Source organism: Sorex fumeus, unplaced genomic scaffold (assembly GCF_029834395.1).
Source record: "Sorex fumeus unplaced genomic scaffold, SorFum_2.1 ptg000047l, whole genome shotgun sequence".
In the NCBI taxonomy this organism is placed as follows: Eukaryota; Metazoa; Chordata; class Mammalia; order Eulipotyphla; family Soricidae; genus Sorex; species Sorex fumeus.
The window spans coordinates 36,845,789-36,868,842 of NW_026606104.1; the positions used below are offsets into that span (position 1 = coordinate 36,845,789).

At 55.1% G+C, this 23,054-nt stretch overlaps 1 protein-coding gene across 2 annotated transcripts in view; it reads right to left on the minus strand.

Moving 5' to 3' along the window:
* Positions 1–23,054, minus strand: part of TMCO4 (transmembrane and coiled-coil domains 4) — a 77,635-nt gene that overhangs the window by 19,367 nt on the left and 35,214 nt on the right. For both annotated transcript variants that reach the window (XM_056122807.1, XM_056122806.1), the window contains 7 exons: positions 22,028–22,160; positions 13,118–13,215; positions 12,664–12,807; positions 10,475–10,594; positions 8,779–8,943; positions 7,843–7,979; positions 7,377–7,461 (listed from right to left, as the gene is read on the minus strand). In XM_056122807.1, coding sequence (XP_055978782.1) covers positions 7,377–7,461; positions 7,843–7,979; positions 8,779–8,943; positions 10,475–10,594; positions 12,664–12,807; positions 13,118–13,215; positions 22,028–22,160 — 882 coding nt within the window. The remainder of the gene's footprint in view (positions 1–7,376; positions 7,462–7,842; positions 7,980–8,778; positions 8,944–10,474; positions 10,595–12,663; positions 12,808–13,117; positions 13,216–22,027; positions 22,161–23,054) is intronic.

The following is a 23,054-nucleotide window of genomic DNA, read 5'->3' on the forward strand; positions in this document are numbered from 1 at the left end:
GGGTACTGAGAGCTCGTGTGCAATGAGCATGAAAGGAATCCGATTTTTGCTTGTTGGTCTTTTGTGAAATTCTTTGTTAGAAAGGCCAGAGGATCTCACGTATAGGCGGAGTACAAAGACACAAAGCAATCAAGGGCTTAGACACTCCCAGAAGAGGCAGGTCCACTGTGAGCTGAGGGTGCAAGGGGGACACAAGGGAAGGAACTTGGGGTGATGGCAGAGGCCTCTGGTGGTGGTGGTGGTGAGGTCCTGGGGTAACAGTAACATTGCAGTGGTGGATGGGCTTGGGTGTTTTAGTGGTGGTGAAGCAAGGTAACTTTCTAGATGGAGACCATAAATGTTAACATTATTGTAACCGTCTCACGTCCAGTAAAAATGAATAAAGAGATATTTTGTGGGGCTAGGAGGTACCTGGGCTGGAGCGGTAGCACAGCGGTAGGGCGTTTGCCTTGCACGCAGCCAACATGGCCGACCCGAGTTCGATTCCTCCGCCCCTCTCGGAGAGCCCGGCAAGCTACCGAGAGTATCTCGCCCGCAAGGCAGAGCCTGGCAAGCTCCCCGTGGCGTATTCGATATGCCAAACCCAGTAACAACAAAGTCTCCAATGGAGACATTACTGGGCCCGCTCAAGCAAATCGAACAATGGGAGGACAGTGATACAGGATGTACCTGGAAGTGCTGGTGCACAGACTTTTCGTTCTGAGGCCTCCCCCGCTCAATTCCCTCCAGCCCAAAGCCAACCCAAATAAAGAAATTCTCTGTCAGACCATTCCGGTTGGCTTCTCCCCTGGGAAGACAGGTGACTGAAAGGACAGCAGGCTGGGAGACTGTCCGCAGCCCGAGAATGTCGGCGGCCCCTCCCCCATAGGAAGTGTGCAACCCCCAAAGTGCCCACAAGGTGGGGCTGTGGTGTCCATTATTGCTCCAAGGGGCCACCAGGAAGGTCATTTGGGTATAGAGAAGTGGGTGATCACAGTGGGCTGACTACACCCTAAACCTCTGCTCCTCTCTGGGGTTCTTGCAACCAACCGGCCACAGAATGGGAGCTTCAGGCATGGAGTGGCCTTTCAATAGCTCTACAGCCCAGGTTAGTGGGTCAGTCAGTGGGCTGAAAGGTGAGAGGGACTAGTGCAGGGTCCCCCAAGGGGACGGAGAGAGTGGGGTGGTGGGAGGCAGTGAACATCAGAGAGGGCACTTACTTTGCCCATGACCGACCTGGGTTCGATCCCTGGCACCCCAGATGGTCTCCTAAGCTTGCCAGGAGTGATCCCCGAGTACGGAGTCAGGAGTAAGTCCTGAGCACTGCTGGGGGTGGTCCCCAAACCAAACCAAACCAAACCAGCCCTGAATTTGCAGTCATGTTCAGTCATGCTCTCTTAACTCTGGAGGCCAGCAGCAGCGCCTCCTCCGTGAACGAAGGCAGAGACATTCGGCAGGACTAACATCACTCTCCCGCCCCTGCTCCGGGAAGCCCTGGCCAGCAACTGCTCCATTACAAAATGCAAATTCACTTCAAATGACAATTCCCAGATTCCCAGGGACCCAGGTGCACATGAATACCAACAAGCTCAGCCTGCACCCTGCAGCACTGGTGACAGACTATGCCCAGCACACCCCGGCTTCCCCGAGAGGCGGGGCTGGGGGGGCATTGCCACCTCCCCCCCCCCCCCCCCCCCCCCCCCCCCCGCCCAACCTTCCCTTCTTGGCTTGCCACATGGCTGAGCTCCTGGAAGGAGGCTCATGGCTCAGGCAGGGCACGCCCAGGGAAGGGGAGGATCTTGGGAACCCTTGGAGGGCCAGTCCCTGTCCGCTCAAGGACGCTCATGGTGGTCAGCACATTCTGACAATGACCCGGCACCCTGCACTGCACTGACCTGCCTCGGGTCCTGATCCCACTTGGCAAGCCTGAATGGGACCCCAGTTTCCAGGACCCCGGGACCACCCTGTGAGCAATTCAGTGTTTCCCTCAGCTATTGCCATGACCCTATGAGTTCCTCAAAAAATTTATTTAAAAAAATTAATTTTTATTTATTTATTTATTTTGCTCTTTTGGGTCACACCCGGCGATGCACAGGGGTTACTCCTGGTTCTGCACTCAGGAATTACTCCTGGCAGTGCACGGGGGACGTTATGGGATGCTAGGAATTGAACTCAGGTAAGCTGCCTGCAAGGCAAACGCCCTACCAGCTGTGCTATAACTCCAGCCCCACCTCAAACAATTTAAAAATAATTTAAAAAAATGGGGTGGGGGGGGGGAGATGCCTCAGAAAGCTAGAGCACAGGCCTGGCCTGGAGAGAAAGCGGGTTTGAGTCCTGCCACCGTATGGCCCCCAGGGCATGCCCAGGGTGGCCCGGAGTAATCCCCTCTGCTTTTAGGCTTGAGCACACGAGCCTAAGGAATATCCCTGGGAGTGATCCTTGCCCTGTCTCCCCCCCGCCAACCCCAGGGACTCAGGCCAAAAGAAGAGAAGGAAGAAGGAAGGTGATTAATTTTTTGGGTTGTTATTGGTTTATGGCACTGCTGATCCTCGGCCCTTGGAGACACAGGAAAGTGCTCACACAGGGACGTATGGGGCAGGAGGTATGTCTGAGCTATGGGACCCCTGAGCTTCTAGCTGCTGAGTGGACATGACCCTGACATTCTCCTGAGGGCCTGCAAGAGGCAAGGAGAGGAGCCCCCCAGGCCCCCACCTGGGCAAAGGCCAAAGGCAAACACCACTAATTCCCTGCAGATAAGAAACTAGAAACAAACAAACAAAAAAACCAACCGGAAGTAAGGGCTAGGGCATTAAGACAACGGGTAGGACACTTATTTTGCACAGGACCAACCTTAGTTCAATCCCTTGCACCCCAGATGGTCCCTCGGGCTTGCCAGGAGTGATCCCTGAGTGCAGAGCCAGGAGTAAGCCCCGAGCACTGCTGGGTGTGGCCTCCAAACCAAACCAAGCCAGCCCTGAAGCAGTCCTGATGCTTGAGTCTGTGGGGCAACGCACACCTGTGGCCAGGGTCGGTCTCAAGGTGCTCCCTTGTCCAGCTCTCGTGTTTAGAAACACTCCAGAGCAAACACATGGAAGAAAGAGTCTTGTGCCTGCTGTGGCTGGCATGTGTCAGTTAGACTGAAGACCGTGGCTACACTCTGAGGGGCCCAGACTAACCTTTGCTACCTGCAGAAACACCCTGTGTGTGTGTGTGGGGGGGGAGGGCCAGTTATGTCCCAAGCAAACCCATTCTCTTGGGTGGCAGATGAACCGCTGGGAGAAGTGGATGGAACATTTCTGGCGAGCTCTGGCCGCCTCTGTTTCCTGCACCAACCCTGGGCAGCTGCGTCCTTTGTCTTCCTTTGGAGCGGGCACGGCTGGCATTTGCAGGGGTTGGCACACGCTGGCTGATCACGCCTGCATGGCCTCCCGGAAGTGGAGCTGCCCGTGTGCTGGGCTGTGGGGAGGCATGGGCACTGAACCAACCAGCTGGCCCAGGTCTTGGGGGCCCCTTGGTGAAGGTGGCACGTGTGTGGCATCACCCAGTGCCACTGTCCTCCAGTAGCCCACACCTCACAACTGCCTTCCTGGGCCTCGTCACTGGGCGCCTCTCAGGGTCAGGAGCTGTTGAAGCAGGTGACCCGGACTGACCACGCCTGCCTGCTGCTGACCCCTCTGCCAGAGGAGACTGAGCAGATGGAGGTGGGGGAAGGGAGCAGAGGAGGCCAGCGGAGTGCAATGACCCGGGCGTGGGGGTCAGGTACTGGGCAGGGATCCAGCCCTGGAGGCGGAGACGGGCCAGTGGCCCAGAGCTCAGTCTCCCAGCCTGCGGCTCTGTGAAATGGGACCAGGTGGCCTGTCTCAGGGGGATGAGGTGCGGCCGAGTTCCTGAAATCAGAGCCATCGGACTAAACTCGCACGTCCCAACCCATCCTGACCCACAGCCCCAATAAAAACCAAGGAAACAGGGTCACCCAGGTCAGGTCTTGTTCTCCAGGGAGCAAGTACTCCCAGAGCAGCTGGAGCCCTGGTCAGAACCACTCTGTCCCCTGTGCTGGGGAAGCTGGTGTCCAACTGCACTGGGGGCCGCTGCTTCTCCCCTAGACCGACCTGCAAAACTCAGAGCCTTGGTGATGGTGTGCACGTTTTTCCTTCAGGAGAGTGTGTGTGTGTGTGTGTGTGTAAATGTGGGATTTGGTAAGCCAGAGTCTTCCAGTTTCACTAGTTTACTTTTTTTTGGTAAGAAACTTCCTCCCTCCATCCCTTCCTCCTTCCCTTCCTTCATTTCCTTCCTCCCTCTCTCCTTCCCTCTCTTCTTTCTTCCTCTTTTTTTTTTTGGTGTGTGTCGGGGGCACATCTAGTGGTGCTAAGGGTTTACTCCTTTCTCTGCACTCAGGGTTAACTCCTGGTGGAGTGAGTGGGGGACCATATGGGATGCCAGGGATTGAAACTGGGTTGTCCAGGACCAGCTGAACTATCTCTCCAGCCCTAACTCTGAGACTCATTATTACATTTCATTATTAGGTCTCAAAGGAATACAGGAAATGTTGCATCTGTTTTAAATGGATGTAAGTGCATTAGGGTAATTCCTCTTTTGCATCTCTAACTCAGTTAATGACAGCTTTCCCGCAGTTTGGGGAATTCCCTGCATGCAGATTCATTGGGTGTTAAACAAGCAGGGCTGCCTGAAACCAGACACTGAGCTGGAGTGAATTAGAAGGGCGAAGCTGTTCTCCTGCGAGGGATGAATAATTCACTCAAGGCCACGGCCAGCTGGAGAGGTGATGCCGCCTTGCGGGTAACTCAAGGAGGGGCTGGAAGGTGATGGAAGGCCTGGGAACTGGGGGGAGCCAAGTTTTTCCTCCAGCACATCCAAGGCCCATGCCACCGAGTGGGTGTGGGGCCATGGTGTGCCCTCTGAATGGAGCCGTCCCCAAACCACCAGGCTCATGCTGAGTGCCAGCTTTCACATCCTTGGTCACTTTTAATCCACTCACTTGATGCAGATGTGGCTACTGACTGTGGTTCCTGTGTGGCTGATGGGCAGGCCACTGCTCCCGAGTCAAGGTGGAACCCCTTTCTTTCTTGGCTCACTTGTCCTGTGTCCACCGAGCACAGTATGTGCGAGCCATGGTGCCAGGTGACCATACAGTGATGGGACAGAAGCTGTGTCTCCTCCACCCTTGCCTGACTGTTCTAAGATTCCTGGTCTGGGCTGCTGTGGAGTTATTACTAACTCAGATGGGCTTGGCCCATTCCATGCAGGGCCTGGTATATGTAGTTTGGGAAAAGAATTGCCCAGGGGGGCTGGAGCAATAGCATAGCCGGTAGGGCGTTTGTCTTACGTGCGGCTGACCTGGGTTCGATTCCTGGCATCCCATATGGTCCCCTGAGTACTGCCAGCAGTAATTCCTGAGTGCTGAGCCAGGAGTAACTCTTGCATTGCTGGGTGTGATCCAAAAAGCAAAAATACAAAAAACAAACAAATAAAAAACCTTGCCCAGGTAGGTTACAATGATCAGTGAGTAGTGGATGATGTCCCAGACTGTCCCGACCGGTACTGGCACATGTTCTTGGGAAAGCAGGGGACAATGAATGTGGGAGCCAGTCCAGGCTGGTCAGGACTGCATGGCCTCCAGCCACACTGAGCTCTACCACTTGCAAGCCAGGGGCTGAGTTACTGAAGCTCTGGGCTTCGGCTGACTCAACTGTAAAGTGGGTGCAGTGATCTCCCCACCCCCTCTAGAGATGATCTGTGTGGAGAGCATGGAGCTGCGGCCAGTGTGGAGAAATGAAGACCATGGGGTGTGTGTGTGTGTGTGTGTGTGTGTGTGTGTGTCTGTCTGTCTGTCATTACTACCACAACTATCATTAGCACCAGCAGCACTACTGTGCCACAAAGACCGGCCACCGCTGCCACTTCTGTTTAGATCTCTCAATGTGAGACAGGAAAGGGAGAGAGCAATGGAAAGAGGGGGGAAGAGAGAACAGTGTGTCTGGAAATGGGCCAGGTGGGCCGGAGCCCAGCCTGTGTGTAAGGGGCCTACAAGGGAGGCAGAGGGGGTGTGGGGCCTGTGGGCTGTGCTCACCCACACTTGACCCAGAGCTCAGCATCTAAATTTGTTTCTGGGCCATACTTGTTGGTGCTCAGGGCTTACTCCTAGCTCTGTGCTCAGGAATCACTCCTGGTGGGCCCGGGGCACCATATGAGATGCTGGGGATGGAACCCGGGTCAGTCATGTGCAGAACAAGTGCCCTACTGTGCTATTGCTCAGGGCCAAACTCAGCATCTTGAACAAGGGATCACGGCCCCATACGGAGTTGCATAACTTTGTGTGTGTGTGTGTGTGTGTGTGTGTTGTGTGTGTGCCACACTCGGTGATACTCAGGGGTTACTTGTGGCTCCGCACTCAGGAATTACTCCTGGCAGACTTGGGGAGGGACCATATTCGATGCCCAGAACTGAACCTGGGTCAGTTGCATGCAAGACAAGTGCCCTATCCGCTGTATTATTTCTCCAGCCCCTGGAACTATATAAGCTTTACATATTCTGTTTTAGAACCAGTTATGACTTATCAGTAAATGTGTGATCTAGGTAATGGTTTTAATATACCGATATATACAGGGTCATGTAAGAATTTCTTGGGTGTGGGCCAGAGTGACTGTACAGTGGGCGGGGCCCTTGCCGTGCATGCAGCAGACCCTGGTTGAGCTTTTCCAGAGGTGGTTCCTGAGCACAGAGCTAGGAGCAAGCCCTGCGCACTACAGAAGTCCTGATTTGGAGTAAAGTATCCCAAAGTAGCTGATGCTGGCCACCCCCTATCGGGGGATGCTGGAATGACTAGGGGCAGGGTAGCAGCCTTGGGTGCAGTGGATGTGGGGGGATTTCTATCTGTTTACTTACAAAATCTGTGGCTGAGGCTGGCTGAGGAGAGTGGCCAGGCAGAGGTCAGGGGTGGCCCTGGGGGCAGAAGAGCCAGCCGCAGGTGCCCTCGTGGAGCTGGATTTGAACCAAACTATGTCTTACAATACTCCCCCGGCACCTCCCCGGGGCCCAGAGCAAGCACAGAAGGCATCAGATTATGCAGTGGCAGTGGAGTTACGGACCCTAAAATAAGACCCACCTGGACATGGGCAAGGCTTGGATTCCACATCACTGTCCTGAGAAGGGACAGATGAGAGTGGACTGAAGCCCTGGCCAAGGCAGGCGGGCATGGGGAGGTGAGGAGAATTCCCCCCAAGAGCTGGGTTTCTCCACTGCCCCTTCCCTCCCACTCAAGAACATGTGGGTTTCTAGGCAAGGGAGAACTCACACACAGGACTGGTCAGCCTGGTCTAGAAACCTGGGGTGCGTGGCGGGGAGGGGGAAGGGTGTCCATGTGGGGCAGCTGGACTCACCTTTCTCCTGAGCCATTTCCTGCAGACAGAAGTAGATGACCCTGGCTCCCAGACTGAAGCCAATCAAGGTGACAGGTCGCCTACCCTGGGTGAGAAAGGTCAGAGGTTTTGGGAACAGACCTGGGCAGCTGCAGTGACTCTCAGCCCTGGAGAAAGAGGCTGGGCCCCTTCTCCCTGCTCGCTTGGGCTGCAGGCCCCGATGCAGGCGCAAATCCTAACCCTCACCCCTATGTCTGCACCAGGTCCTTGCTTAGGCATGGGTGCACATGCTGGAAGGACTGGCTTCCCCCGGCAGTTCCTGGCAGGCAGGTTCCCTGCCTTGCTGAACTCAGACCCTCATCTGGCCTCTACCTCCTTGCTTCCTCCCCAGGAAGAAGCCTGGAAACTGTGGAGCCCCCTCCCCTTTGTGCGTTTCCCCTCTGCACCCACATTCCCACACACCTCGCACCCTCCTCCCTGCCAGTACCTGCTGTCGGGAAAGCAGGATGTGGGCCAGGTGCTTGCCGACCTCTGCCGACCGGTGGAGACACACCCCCCAGGGGTTATCGATGACGTTGGCGACGGTGAGGAGCGAGGCTGGCCAGGTCAGGGCGGCCACGATGCCTGGGGAGGCGGGAAGTCAGCACAGAGGGCCGGGGCGGAGAACGGGGGCCGGAGGGAAAGTCTGACATCTGTCCCTAACTCGGAGCTGGGGCCCGTGCTATGTGGGGATTAAGCTGCTAAACAGCAGAGATAAAAATCTGGCTTTCTGGTACACGGACTAGATCCACTCTGCGTGGCATGCCTGAGGCTCCAGGGTGGAGCCCATGTTTCACCCTGCCCTGGGCTCGGCCGCTTTCCTGCAGAACTCTCCAGACCTCCTTTCTCACTGCTACTCGCCCTTCACACCAGGTTCACTCATGGGATTCACTGAGACCTATGAGATGGGAGTAGCCGTGAGGCTCGAGAGGGACCAGCCGTGCACTTCCACAGACGTGGGGGCCTGGGCTGGCCCCGGGAGCAGGAGAGACTAAAGAAGCAGAGCCGATCGCTTGCTCCAGACAAGGGGAGCCCCGATCTAGGACAGCCCATCAAGCCCACAGCTGATCCGTGCACAAGCAAGCCCAGCTAGAACGCCAAAGGAAGCCTCTAGACTTCCTGTCATGACTGATAGCAGCCTGCGACCTCGGGTGTGGAGAGCGGCTTGTTAGGTGGCATTAGCCAGCAGGTGCACGGGCTGTTCACTGTTCTCTCCTTCACAAAGACCGGATACCTTCTCACACACAGGAATGTGGCTTTACCTCTTCCTGTTGCTTAGCTCAGCAGTGCCCAACTCTCTGGGGCCTCTGGATACACAGAGGGGCGGGGGGCGGGAGAGGGCTGGGAATAGGGCACACTGCTGTGGGGGCTGGTGGGGGCTTACCAGAGAGCACTGTGTACTTGAGGGCCTCCTGGGCCACCATGTTGGCAAGGCCACTGAGGATGGTCTCCAGTGCGTTGCCAAGCTCCATCAGGTACTTGGCCTCCCAGGCCAGGCAGTACTGCTCGCGGCTGTGGGCGAGGGCGGCCCAGGGGGCGCTGAAGGTGCCTGGGGAAGAACACGGGGAGGTGGGGTCTCCCCTGTCTGCCAGGGACTCCAGGAGACTCAGCATGAGAGCAGAGGGCGCCGGCTGGGGGAGGCCAGGGTCACTCCCCAGTTGTGAATTCATGCGTGTCTGGGTGCCAAGGAGGCACCATTGTGCCAGCTTATCTTCGAAGGGGGGAGGTGACTATGGCACCCAGACAGAGTGGCTGTGAGGAGAAAGGATTCCCACCCCCCACAGCCACTGCCTGTAAACAAAGGCCCAGCTTCACAGCATCATGACTAATCTTGGAAGAGATTCAAGCCAGGGCTAACTGCTGAGACCCAGCAGCCCAGTTCCACAGGCCTGGAGCTCCCAGGGTGCACGGCTGCATAAATGAGACACCTCCAAATCCACAATACTGACAGCCCCCGTAAGAGCACTCCAAATTAGATGGGAAAATAGCACAGGAGCCAGCTAAGTTCAATACATAAAAAACAATATGCAGAAGGCTCCACTTGTAACACACCACTCAGTAAACCCTCAGACAACCGCCTTAATGATCTCATTGTGAGACCTAACAATTTTCACAAATTTTCTTTTACTGAAGTATTTTTCCAGTAGTCACTTTTGTACTAACAAGCAATATAAAATAAATTATTTTTGTGTCCACAAGGGGGGGGGGGACAATTGGTGGAGGGAAGGTCACACAGGAAAACTAGGATTGGTGCTGGAACACTAAATGCCCCAAACAACTGTTTACGAACAACTTTGTAAGCTACAGTGTTTAAATAGTTAATAAAAAAAGAATGAAGTATTCCAACTACAGCCTATGTCAAATGCTACTTCTCCCTGCTGAGAAATCACCTCTTTTTTTTTTTTTTTTTTTTTGCTTTTTGGGTCACACCCGGTGATGCACAGAGGTTACTCCTGGCTCTGCACTCAGGAGTTACTCCTGGCGGTGCTCAGGAGATCATATGGGATGCTGGGAATCGAACTCGGGTCAGCCGCGTGCAAGGCAAACGCCCTACCTGCTGTGCTATCTCTCCAGCCCCCAAATCACCTCATTTCTTAGGAGCACATGGGGACTCCTTGTCTGTCCACCCCCACTTCCCCCCATCCATTCCTGCCAAGGGGCATGTGACTTTTCCCCCTTTTTCTTTTCTTTTCCTTTTTCTTAGCCTTCCAGGCTAAGGCCCTCTTCCAGGGGGAAGTCTTCTCACCCCTGTGACAGATCAAAGCCCCTGATCATTTCTCTAGACGTTCTTTCATATTTTTGTTGTTGCTTTGGGACCACACCCGGCAGTGCTCACTCAGGTTACCCTACGGGATGCCAGGGATCAAACTGGGTCAGCCGTGTGCAAGGCAAGCACCCTGCCGGATGTATTATTATTCTGGGTGTCAGAGAAATCACCTCATTTCTCTGAACCTCAGATTCTTCCTCTGCAAAGTGGAGTACCCCGACCCACCCTATAGACACAGGGTGAGGCTCGGCTGGGGCTCGGCACGGGCAGTGCTCCCTGCCCTCCACGTCTCCCACCTGGCGTATGCCCTTACGGTATTTTCCTGATGCCAGCCACCCGGTGATGGCGATGGTGATGTGCAGCTGCCTGCCTTCCGTCAGGGGCAGAAACGTGAACTCCTCGATGGCACCGACCCGCTTCTTCATTTTGTATCCTGAAGACCCAGAATCAAAACAAGAATGGGTGTAATGGGGCTGGAGTGATAACACAGCGGATAGGACATTTGCCCTGCATGCGGCCGACCCGGGTTCGATTCCCAGCATCCCATATGGTTCTCTGAGCACCGCCGGGAGTAATTCCTGAGTGCAGAGCCAGAAGTAACCTCTGAGCATCGCCAGGTGTGACCCAAAAGACCCCCCCCCCAAAAAAAACCAGAATGGGTATGACTGGGGGCCCAGAAGATTGGCCCCAGAGGGTCTCTTGGCTCCCCCTTACCATGCGAGTCCTGCCCCTGGACAAACACATCTTATTTTTGAACTTGTCGAGGCAGATGCTGTTACTGTCCCCCAGTTCAGGTGAGGTACCAGAGGGAGAGTACAGTGGATAGGGCACCTGCCTTGCCCGCCGCTGACACGGGTTTGATGCTCTGCACCCCAGAGCATTCCCAGCCCTGCCAGGAGTGAGCCCTGAGCACTGCCGGGTGTGGCCCCCAAACCAAAACCAAAAAACAAAACACCCATTACCAGCGAGGGTAAAAGGGTTCCAAAGGCTGGGCTGCCCCTGAGGGGTGGAGCTGGGCCAGGCACTCGGGGCCCAGGCCTGGAACCCCTGCTCCATCCAGGTCCAGAGGCAAAAAAAGATGTATTTTTTCCTACTGGCAAACTTCAGAGGCAAAACAAACTCCTCTCAGGAAAACTGGATCAAACTAACCAAGATTCTCATTTTGGGTGGGGGTGGGGGTGACCCCACTTGCTGGAAGAACAGGAACTTCTGTGTGACCAGGGCTGGGGGGGCACTTGTCCAGGTGGTACCAGGAGAGCAAGTGTAACCAGGACCTTCCCTTCCTTTTTCTTTTTCTTTTTTGAGTTGCACTGTGTGGTGCTCAGGGCTCAGCACTCAGGAATTACTCCTGGCGGGGCTTGAGGGACCATATGGGATGCCAGGGATGGAACCCGGGTCATCCCAGTACCAGGCAAGTGCCTTACCTGAAGCACCATCCCTCCAGCCTCTTTCTTTTCTATTGTTCTGGGGGGTCATGCCTGGTGGCCCTGGGGACAGGGCCCTGTAGACATGGGGATTGAGTCCAGGGTCTCACACATCCAAGGCATGTATCTGACCCCTGAGTCACATCCCCGACTGCCAGGTACATGAAAAAAATTTTTTCCTTTATTATTAAAACAAAAAATGGGGGCTGGGGCTGGAGTGATAGTACAGCAGGTAGGGTATTTGCCTTGCATGCGGCTGATCCCAGTTCAATCCCTGGCATCCCATATGGTCCCCCGAGCACCACCAGGAGTAATCCCTGAGTGCAGAGCCAGGAATAACCCCTGAACATTGCTGGGTGTGACCCAAAAAGCAAAAAACCGAACAAAACAAATTTTAAAAATGGGGGCCACACCTGGCAGTGCTCAGGGGCTTCTCCTGGCTTTGCACTTGTGAGTGATCCTGGCCAGTGCTTGAGTGTCTGCAAGGCAGCAAGGGCAGAGCCCAAGCTCCTGCCTCAAACCCTGTGCTCAGCACTTTGAGCTCCCTCCCTGCCCTGTGCTTTCCCTGTGTGTTTTTTTTTTTTTTGGAGTGGGGGAAGCACACCTGGCTGTGCTCAGGGCTTACCCCTAGCTCTGTGCTCAGGGGTCTCTCCTGGTGGAACTCAGGGGACCATATGGGATATTAGGGATTGAACTCAGATTGAGCAAGCACCTTCCCCATTGGACTATTACTGCGGCCCTACCAGGTGCCTTTTTTTTTTCTTTAATGAGGAAGTTCAAATGTCTGCCACAGAACATCCTGGACGATCACAAATAGGTCCCACCACCCTTCTCAGGAAGTGCCCACAGGACCAGTTTCTCTAACAAGTCCTTCCCCCACTCACACCGAGTGATTGGCCCTGGCGGTGTGAAACCGTCTGCCAGTTCTGACCCTGAGTGAGAAATCCTACATCCCCCTCAGTCCCCTCTCCCTCCACCTCCCGGGAGGCCCCACAGCTAAGAATCCTGGCGTGTCCTTTAAAATCGGAGCCACCCGCATGAAAACCTCTCTGTGGTCCCTTTGGCCTTGACTCCTTACCTGTCAAGCCGGCTCCCGCGGCCCCGAACAGCGAGGTCATCACGGCAATGCCCGCCACTGAGCCCAGCGCTGCGGCCCCAGCACTGCCAATGATCGTTGCTGCTCCCGCGGCGACCAGAGGGGCAGCCAGGCCACCTGTCACGCCTGCAAGGACAATGGCCTTTGGTGGGTCCGGAGGGAGGGGGCGCTGCTGGGTTCTTGCCACCCACCGCCACCCCGTTCCACAGATGTGGCCGATGACGATTATTCGGGTGGGTGAGGAGGGGCCACCCTGGCGGTGCTCAGGGAACCAAGCAGAGCCAGGGATGGAACCTGGGGGTCTGCATGCAAAGCCCCTGCTCCAGTTCTTTAACCACTTCCAGGGCTCAACAATTCTAATGGAGGGCCATCTGCAGGGGGGGTGGGGTGGGAGGGGCAGGTCCTTTCTGCTCCCTGTCTTGCCCCTGGCTCCTACCAATGACGGTGCCGCCCCCAACAGTCGCCAGGCCTATAAGGAGGTACCGCTTCCACTTCCTGCGGTTTTCTTTCTTCTTCCGGGATGCCTCGGCTGCCCTGGGGTTGGGGGGGGGGGAGGAAAGGGGTTCTGGTTGTTTTGGCTGGCCCTATACCTCACACCCTGTAAGAACTTTCCAGCTGGCCAACCCCCCGCACTGGGAAGAAGGTGGGCGCACGTGCCAAGCAGGGGATGGCATCAATGGCATCCCAGGGGGCCAGTGATGGTTTACAGAAGCTGAAAACACTGTAGCTCCCCAGCCCGGAAGCAGACGACAGAGGGCAGGGGTTGCTACTTACCCGGAGGATCCATCCTAACGGGGGTGCAATTTGAATAGCGAAAAGACAAAAGAAAATAGTCGTAATAGCAAAAGCAGTGTCAAAAACCGTCTGCACACAGACGGACCCAGCACAAGTAACAAGTGGATTCAGACCCCATGGCCATGCTACCCCCCTTTCCCACCCTCCCACCCCCACCCAGGTATGCAGGTGGCCATCCAACCCCACCTCCCCCTGGGACATGTAGAAATCCAGGCAGGGCTCAAACCATGTGAAGCTGAGGGCGAGGGCAGCATTAAGCACGAGCTGGGGGTGCTGAGTGCTGGGAGGAGCCCCCCCCCAATGAGCACCCAGGGGCCCCTGAGCCCCATTTCCACCACCCCCCACTGGACAATTCAGCTCGTGGTACTCTGGGGGAGCAAGGACAGGATGGGGAGGTGAATGGGGTCACTGGCAGCAGGAACTCTGAACCTGGAGTTTGGACAACAACTCTCTGGAGAGATAGCAGAGACTGATGATAATGAGGGAGGAGGAGGGTTAATATTTACTGAGAACTCTGTTGGCTAATCTCCTCCGGGAAGGAGCTTTATTCTTGTCCCTACGGCACACAGGAATGCACAGGTGGGGAGGGAGGGGTCTAAGCAGAGAAGGGTCTAAGATACAGCACTGGGGCCACAGACATAGCCTGCGGTAAGCCTGCCGCACCGTGGCTCTGAGCCTCAGTTTCCCCACTTCTACTTCAGAAGGGCGTGGGCTGGCGAAGGTTAACTCCCTTCCTTCTTCATCCCTCCAACCAACAGGCTTCTAGGGCCAGGGGACACTCCAGGGGCTGAGCATGAGGGACCCAACCAATGGGTGTTTCTTTGCCCTCCCTCTCCTTCTGGACCCGACTGTAGTGAGAAACAGCTCATCCTCCCATCACGAAAGGAAATGGGCCTGCCACTGGCATCTGGGGTTTGTTCTGCAAGCTCACTGCAACTGACTTGTCCCCTAAATTCCTCCTGGGGGTACAGCACAGCAATGCCCAGCTGCTTTCCAGGAGGGAACCTCACAACCTATAATGATGACGTGGGCCGAGGCTGACACCCAGCATCCAACAGCCTGGGTCCTGATGTCAGGGTCCAGGGCCCCTTCAGCCAGGGTGGCAGAGCATCCGCTTCCCTGAGTTGGTGATCCTGTCCCTCCAGGTCCTGCGCCCAGGCCGCCATCCCCCCTCAGGCTGGCGGGCTCCTCTCCTATTGGGTGCCCTGGGGGACGGCGCAGCCCAAGGAGGGCGCTGCCCAGCCCAGCCTGCGTGTCCACCCATACGTGCGGAGAGCAGTGGCCCGGAGTCTCCACCTTCCGGGACGGCCAGCATCAAGGCAGAGTGTGTGCCCAGCAGTCCGGTGCAGTCGGGTCTGCGCACGCATGCACGCACGCACGCAGGGCAACTAAAGGGTGGATCCCACCCCCACTCCCGCCCCCGCCCCCAGCAGACACCCCAACAAAAGCACGTAGGAGGTCCGGGCGTGGGCCTGCGATGCTCAGGGGGCACAGATCGGTACCCCGGCAACCCTGGATGGAACACCTCCCCCTGGATGTGTGCAGGTCAGGGGCGTGCGCACCCCCCCGTGAGCCCCCTTGACCACCATTTAAGAAAGTGCGGGTTCCCGAGGAGCACTGGGGCCCGGGGCATGAGCCCCGTGGTGACGTGCGCGCCCCAGTGACGACCCTGATCAAATGTGCAAATCAAAAAGATTCTTGGGAGAGCAAGAAGAAAAGTGCTTCCCATACAGGGAAGCTGGGGATAGGGGGTGGGGAGTTGGAGGATAGTAGTGGGGAGATGGGGGACATTGGTGGTGGGAAATGTACACTGGTGGAGGGACGGGTGCTGGATCATTGTATGAATGAAACCCTATTATGATCAGCTTTGTAATGGTCTATCTCACAAGTATCCAATTAAAAAATTAAAAAAAAAAAGTAATGTGGAGTTCATGCCCAGTTCAATCAGCTCAATCAATGGCTGAATAAATAGCAGTACTCCTACATTGAAAAAAAAAAAGAACTCTTGAAAGTCAGGGCTGGGCTGAGAAAGAGAGAGAGAGAGAGAGAGAGAGAGAGAGAAAGAGAGAGAGAGGGACAGAGAGGGAGTGAGATAGAGAGAGGGAGAGAGAGAGGGAGAGAGAGAGGAATAGAGAAAGAGAGAGAGAAGGAGAGAGACAGAGAGGGAGAAAGAGAGGGAAAGATTTAATGTGCTGAGTGGGTGCAGCTTTACATGCAGGAGTCCTGGGTTCAATCCTAGCACCACATTGTTCCCAAGCACTGCCAGGAGTGACCTCCCATCCCTCACCAAAATAAAGTGAGTGCAGATCCGTGGAGCAGTGGTGCTTCCAGAGACAGGTCACTTGGGCAAGCTTGGACCCAGGACCAAGAGAGCATGCAGCGGGGAACATGTGGCAGGACTGAGGCTGGCCTTTCTGCAGCGACGAATGCCGTCAAACCCAGATTACCCAGAGAGACCATGCCACTCACTGAGTCTATGACCCAGCAACTATCACCTGGTCCCATCTGAGTTCCCCACACCTGACATGTGAGGTGTGGACCCCGTGTCCAACTCCAGGGCAGCCGGATGAGATGCTCAGCACACAGACTGACTGGTGGGGCAGTATCTGCCACTCCCATTTCTCCTCTTCATCACTCTGATAATTTTCCCCTGAGCTGACTGGGGAGATACTTTGGCCCTCAACGGCCCTCACTGCTCAGGGCACACAGAAAGACTGCATATTTCTGCTGCTGCTGGCAGAGCTCAAGATCAGGAAGGGGGAAATGTCTAAGCCCTGGAGGAGCAGCAGTGGGCACAGGCGCCGGGGAATATCAGCATGGAGGTGCCGAGTCGGCAGGAGCTGAGTCCACAAACACTGGCCAAAACATGGTCCAGGTCGGGGGGCGGGAGGTCTCTGAACCCAGCTCGGCCATGAGCCTCCCCAGACTGGGAAGGATGATGGGAGTGTGGCCACAGCAGGGTTGGCAGATAGGAATCCCTACATACAGGCACCGTCAGCAAACACCTCCGGACCCATCCCTTGGCCCTGAGGACAGTGTCCACCGTCTCGCACCCTGAGGCCCTGGTCCTACTTTATTCACCGCCTTAGTGCCCATCACTTCCTAACCTACACTCTCCCTCCAGGAAATCGGAGCATGTGGGCATGTGGTCCACACTCCTCTCCCTGAGTTCTTACCGGCCTGGATGTAGAGACTTTTCTGGCCTCCTTCGGCGGTTAAACATGACTCATGCTTCAACGGCCAGCTCCTCTAGACACGGCCTGAGCCCCAACATGGCCCACATGCTTGGCTTGCAGCCCTGAACGTGGTACGCATTAACCTGGACTTGGAGATCAGCCAAGGGTGGGCTTTGGATCAGAGGGTCATAGGTCAAAACTTAGCTTTCTCCTGCCCCCGGGCCAGTGAGAGAACAAGTTCCCTGTGAGTCCTCACAGGGGCCTGCTGCAGCGCAACTGTGAGCTTTGGTGACCATAAATTTTGGGGCATCAAGGAGGAGGCCTTTCCTCCCTTCACTCCCGGCAGCAGACACTGGACTTGGAACCTGCAAGAAATCGGTTCCCGAGGAGAACCCAGCAAGCACTGGATGGACACAGCGTGCTGCCGTCATCGGCTCCCTCCCGCGCTCTTCACATCCTAAATGTGGCCATTTGGGCTTAATTTAAATTTCTAGGCAGAAGGGCTGCTAAGATGGGACAGCGGGCAGGGCGCTTGCTTTGCATGCGGCTGACAATGGGTTCAACCCCTGGTTTCCCACGTGGTCCCCTTAGCCCTGACAGGAGTGATCCCTGAGTGCAGAGCCAGGAGTCAGCCCTGTATACTAACAATGACGAGACAGATTGAAGAGCAGGGGCAGTGTGTGCTGGGCACTGCCTGCCGTTGAGTGGTCTCTGCCATGCCACAGGCAGCTCCAAGGCCTTGAGTTGAGATGAGGCAGGAGGAGATGAATCGTCAAAAGAAAACAGGAAGTCATCTTAAATGCTGCCTTATTTAAAAAGATGGATGTCAGGGTATCCCATTGGGTGATGTACTCTAATTTCTGGACTACTGCTTATCATCACCACCATCAATGGCCTTGGGGCCATACGTGGCAGTGGCTCAGGGATTAGTCCTGGCTCTATACTCAGGGATCATCCCTGGAGGAGCTCAGAGGACAATATTGGGTACCAGGAATCTACCTTTGTTTGGATGCCTGCAAAGTAAGCTCCTTTCCTGCTCTAGGGTCTCTCCAGCCCTTGTATTATTATTTTGAACTTGGATTATTTAAGTGCTTAGAAGCATTTGTTGAATCAAAGGGAATATTTTCCCTAAAGTTTATTTAGCTAAGGCATTCTCTCTTAGGTTTATATGAATCTGAACTGACGATCCCTTTCTCTACTGAAGTACTTGAACATTTTTTTTTACTTTTTTTAAACTTACTTATTTTTGTTTGGCTTTTTTTGGGTCACACCTGGCTTTGCCCTCAGGAATTACTCCTGGCAGTGCTTGGGGGACCATATGGGATGCTGGGGATTGAACCCAGATTGGCCGTGTGCAAGGCAAACGCCCTACCCACTGGCTATCGCTCCAGCCCTTGAACATTCTTAGTAGCGGTTCTGTATATAAAATGAAGAGCTGTCCCCAGTCACTGCTAATTATCACAGCATTTTACACCTACAATTACTCCAATTGTTTGAATTCAGACACAGGAGGAGGTGGCAGCTCTGCACTGCATTTGGAAGTGAGAATTCGCACCACAGCCTGAGCCCTGAAGGAACAGGTTTCCCTCTTCACAAACTACGCTGATAAAGGAACAAGATTCCTGATCTGGCGGCCATGGCCTTCCACCTTCCACCACGGCCCTGGAGTGCTGGAGGCGACAGGGAGCAGGTGTTCCCGTCAGCCTCCTGAAGACACAGGGGAAGGAAGCCAGACTGCAGGCTCAGGTCACACATTCCTGGGGATGGGGAGCTGTCCCCTCCCACTCACCGCCCCCTGTTGCCCATCTCCTGTGGCCCACAAATAAACTTCACTCACCGCCATCCAACCTCCTGCCAGGGAGTGTTCCCTCCCCCTCACCACCCTCTCCCTTGGAATCACGTCCTCCAGCTGATAGAGGGAGGGCTTATCTCCGGGAGCCACTTTCCCAGCAAAAGCTCTGAAAGTCCCATTAAGAACCTGCTTATCTTTATGACTTTGGGGGACCATGCCTCCGCACGAACTGGCTTAGATGGCAGGTGGGGACTGGACCAGACGGGGCCACAGGTCTGCTGGGACTTTGGCTGTTGGTGTACCCGCCCTGCAACATTGTTTCTTTGTCTGCAGAGCACAAGCCAGCTCTGTCTCCCACCTGCAGGCAATAGGCACTGGATAAACGGGGAGTCTGAGGATGTGCTCAGGAGTCATCCATCTCCAGGAGTGCTTTTGCCAGGGTCCACTAAGACCCAACACTTGGCTGGTGCTGCCCTGACTTGGTTTTATTATTATTATTATTATTAAAGTTTTTGGCCCACCTTGCTTGCTAGTGCTCAGGGCTTATTCTTGGCTCGATGCTCAGGGCTCACTCTGGTAGGGCTCAGACAGCCATATGTAGTACTGGGGATCGAACTCAGGTTGGCCGCATGTGAGGCAAGTGTTTTACCCGCTGTACCATAGCTCCGGCCCCTTTTGGCCTGGGCTTTTGCAGAGTATTCATTTGGTCTCTCGGTGAGCCTAGAATGGAGACCTCTGTGAGCCCTGGGTCAGAGACAAGACACTGAGGGGCGGGGAAGCACTGGCACCAGACAAGCGGAAGAAGCTTGGCTGGCCACAGGGCTCTGATGGGGACCCAGCAACAGAAAGGCGGGCCCTCGTGCTGGACGCCCCACTGCAAGAATCACCTCAGGGTGCTGAGAGATAAGCTCACCTTGCAGAAACACAAAACCTGACCCTCCACAAAACCTGATCCTCCACTTGGTGTAAGTGAATAAAGCGCTGGCTATGGCCAGAGAGGGCCTTGGGGTGCCCCGGGTCATACAGAGAAGCTACAGCAGAACCCGCTGAGAACCAGCGCTCCTGAGTCACAGACCCTCCTGGAGCTTGTCGATGCAATCGGAGAAGTCCCAAGATTAAGTAAATTAAGATTGAGTAAAAAATAAAAACAAACAAATAACAAAAACAATAACAAAATACTTATGGGTGCTGGAGCAATAAAGGGATGCTCCTGTATTGTACCAGTTAATATAGCAGGCTGGGCTGGAGCGATAGCACAGTAGGTAGGGCGTTTGCCTTGCAAGCGGCCAACTTGGCTGACCCGAGTTCGATTCCTCCACCCCTCTCAGAGAGCCCGGCAAGCCACTGAGAGTATCTCTCCTGCATGGCAAAGCCTGGCAAGCTACCCGTGACATATTCGATATGCCAAACACAGTAACAACAAGTCTCACGATGGGGATGTTACTGGGCACGCTCGGGCAAATCGATGAACAACAGGAGGAGAGTGACAGTGACAGTGGGCGCTTGCCTTATACATAGCCAACCTGGGTTCAATTCCTGGCATCCCATATGGTCCCCTGAGCCCCACTGGAAATGATCCCTGAGCATAGAGCCAGGAGAAAGCCCTGAGTACTTCTGGGTGTGGCCCCCAAACAGAACATAAAACATACTATTAATTATAATAACACACACGGAGTCTTTTTCTAAGAAAAAGGTTCACACACAATAGCGACAGAGGTGACCGTGCAGCGCCAGTCAATAGTGATACCTTATCAACTGGGCCCGCTGGGCAAGTCATGCTGCTTGAAACCTTTTATGTGTGAGTCCCAGGAGCCCTGGCAGGAGGGCAACAGGACAGGGCCTGTGCGGTGGGAGAGGAGATGGAGGTCCAGGGCACTGAGCATCACACTGCCAAGGCCACCCAGGGGGCAGGTGGCAGAGCTGGGCTGTGCCAGAACTTCTGTCTACAAGTCCTATGGGGGGATCTGGCATGACTGCCTGGGGGGGATGGGGTGTGGGCGGGTGGGGGAGATGCCCTCCCTGGCAGCAAGACGTCCAAGGAATAGCTAAGCAGTTCTTTCATTCCAAGGCATGGTGAAGAGGCTGTAAAGCTCCACTTTCCGAGGGACCCGGGCAGCCCCTGGGATCCCCGAAATGAGCCCACAGCCCGCCCCTTCACTGCTGATTCAGGGTTGAGAAGTGAGCAGGTGTCTCGAGGTGACTCCAAACGACGGGGTTTCTTCTGTTCTCCACCCCTGTCCCGTCGCCTTTGCCCTACTAACCCTGGCAAGAAGGCAGCTCCAACTCTGAATTGGACTTCAGAGTTAAATTCCCAGCTGGGCTGAACAGGGGCCACCTGGCCACTTGGGGAAAGCCACTGGGGCCAGCATGCTGAGCCCAGGTGTTGGCGGTCGGACTGAGACTGGGCCAGACTTATTGCGCTAGGATTTACCCAGATTTATCGTCCTGGGTAAAGCATTCAGAGAAAAAAAACTGAGCTCTAGCCAAGTTACCCGGGTTATTTCCCTCTGCACACTCCCTACTGTACAGATAGCAAGGCTGCTCTGTGGCCCAGGGGTATGGGGGCAGGGGGAGGCGGAGGATTCAGCTACTGGGCTACGTGCCACTCTTGGGCGAGCACTTTGTCGCAAGAGCACGTTCATCTTTACGATGACTCCAGAGAATGCTATCCTTAGCCCTGTCTTTTATTTTTAAATGATGATGATGATGATGATGATGATAATGATGATGATGATGGTGATGATGATGGGGTGTGTGTGTGGGGGGGCGGGGAGTATCCCATCTGGTAGTGCCTAAGGGCTACTCCTGGTTCCTAGCTCTGTGCTTGGGGGTCACTTCCAGTAGTGCTTAGGGGACCATGTGGTGCTGGGGAATCAAACTTGACCTTTCTCCTCTAAGCCCCATTTTATTTATTTCCGTTCTCTTTTAGACCCACACCTATTGGCTCAGGGCTTCCTCCTGGCTCTCTGTGCTCAGGAATCACTCCTGGAAAAGCTCGAGAGACCATATGGGCTGCCAGAGAGGGAATCTGGGTCGACTGTGTGTGCACGTCAAGCACCTTCCCTGCTGTATTATCTCGTAAGCACTCGATTTATTTTTTTGTGGGGTGTTGTTTTGGACTAGCCCTAGAGATGCTCAAGGTTTACTGCTGGCTTGGTGCTCAGGGAACTCCAGCTGATGTTCAGGGAACCGTATGTAGTGCCAGGGATTGAAGTGGGGGTGGGACACATACAAGGCTTATATGTACTGTACTCCAGTTCCTTCTGGTGCCATCTGAAAGGATTCAATGGCTGAGAAAGCAGCCGCTCAGAGCCAAAGAGCGGGTGGATGGGAGAGGAAGGACCAGAAGCCAGCCTGTTCTGGAGAACCAGAGGTGGAGTGGGGTCTCTGGGCCAGCGGATGTGAAAGTCAAGGCCCTGAGCAATCCTCAAGTCAGGTCTCCTTCTGCAAACACAGAGGACAGCCCAGAGAGGGGAAGTGACCCGCAGAGGCCGCACAACGGCTCGGGCATGGTTGGCAGGGGCTCCTTCTACCTCTCTGCACCGTCTCCTAAGGGGGAAGCAGGCGCACGGGGCCCCCTTACTCAGATTCCTCTTCTCTGGTTTCCCTCAGGCTCTCCAGGAACGATTCTTCGAGGAGCTCCAGCTCTCCCTGGGGCACGCTGAAGAGGGAGGTCACGTGGCAAATGAGGACTCGTGCCCGAGCATCGTAGCTCCCTGGAAAGGGAGAGAAACGACATGGCGGCGATTCAGCTTCATGGAAGCCCCAGGGGGATGGGCCAAGCCCAAACTCTGGAAACATCCCAAGCGCCCAACCCCCAGGAACCATTGGCACAAACCAGAGCACAGCTTCCTGTAGGGAATCATGCGCCGTGACAAAGAATCCCGATCATCAAGATGGCATTTCTCACCCAATGAGCAAAGACCGGCTTTTAAACACTCCTGAATGCTGTGGAGGCGATGAGACTAGAGTGGGAGGGAGACCGCCCAGGTAAGTGTCAGGAGACACAGGACAACATGTCTCAGATGCTTTGACACACGAGCCCCAGAGACAAAGCTCTGTGGCGAAGCACTCGCCTGGCATGTGTGAGGGCCTGTGGGGTTGGGCGCTGGGGTGGGGGGGTTAACTCACAAGTTGTGCAGCATGTGCCTGGCATACGCAAGGTTCTGAGTTTGGTCCCTAGCACCGAGCAGTCACTGAGCACTGTGGGGTCCTGATGGTCACAGAGCACCTGGTGCGTGTGACCCCAATAAAGAAATGCACAAAACCATGGCGAGAGGGTAGGAAGGTGGTTCCAGGGGACTAAGCTCTGGTTTTGCAAGACAGTTCGACTAGGCCTTGGGTGGAGGTGACCCATGCAGTTGTTGTCCTCAGGGCCACTGAACTGTGAACTGTGTCAGAGGGTGGAGAGATGGTACAGGGGTTCAGGCTGATGCTATGAATCCCCGACACCACATATGGTTTCCTAAGCCCAGAACCAGGAATCGGCCCTGAACACTGAAGGGTATGGCCCATCCCCTCACTGTCCCTGCTCTCCCCCACCCCTTCCCAAATGGATCAGAAACTAAATGGTTATGTTCTGAGTGTTTTACCACAAAAAGGTGCATTCC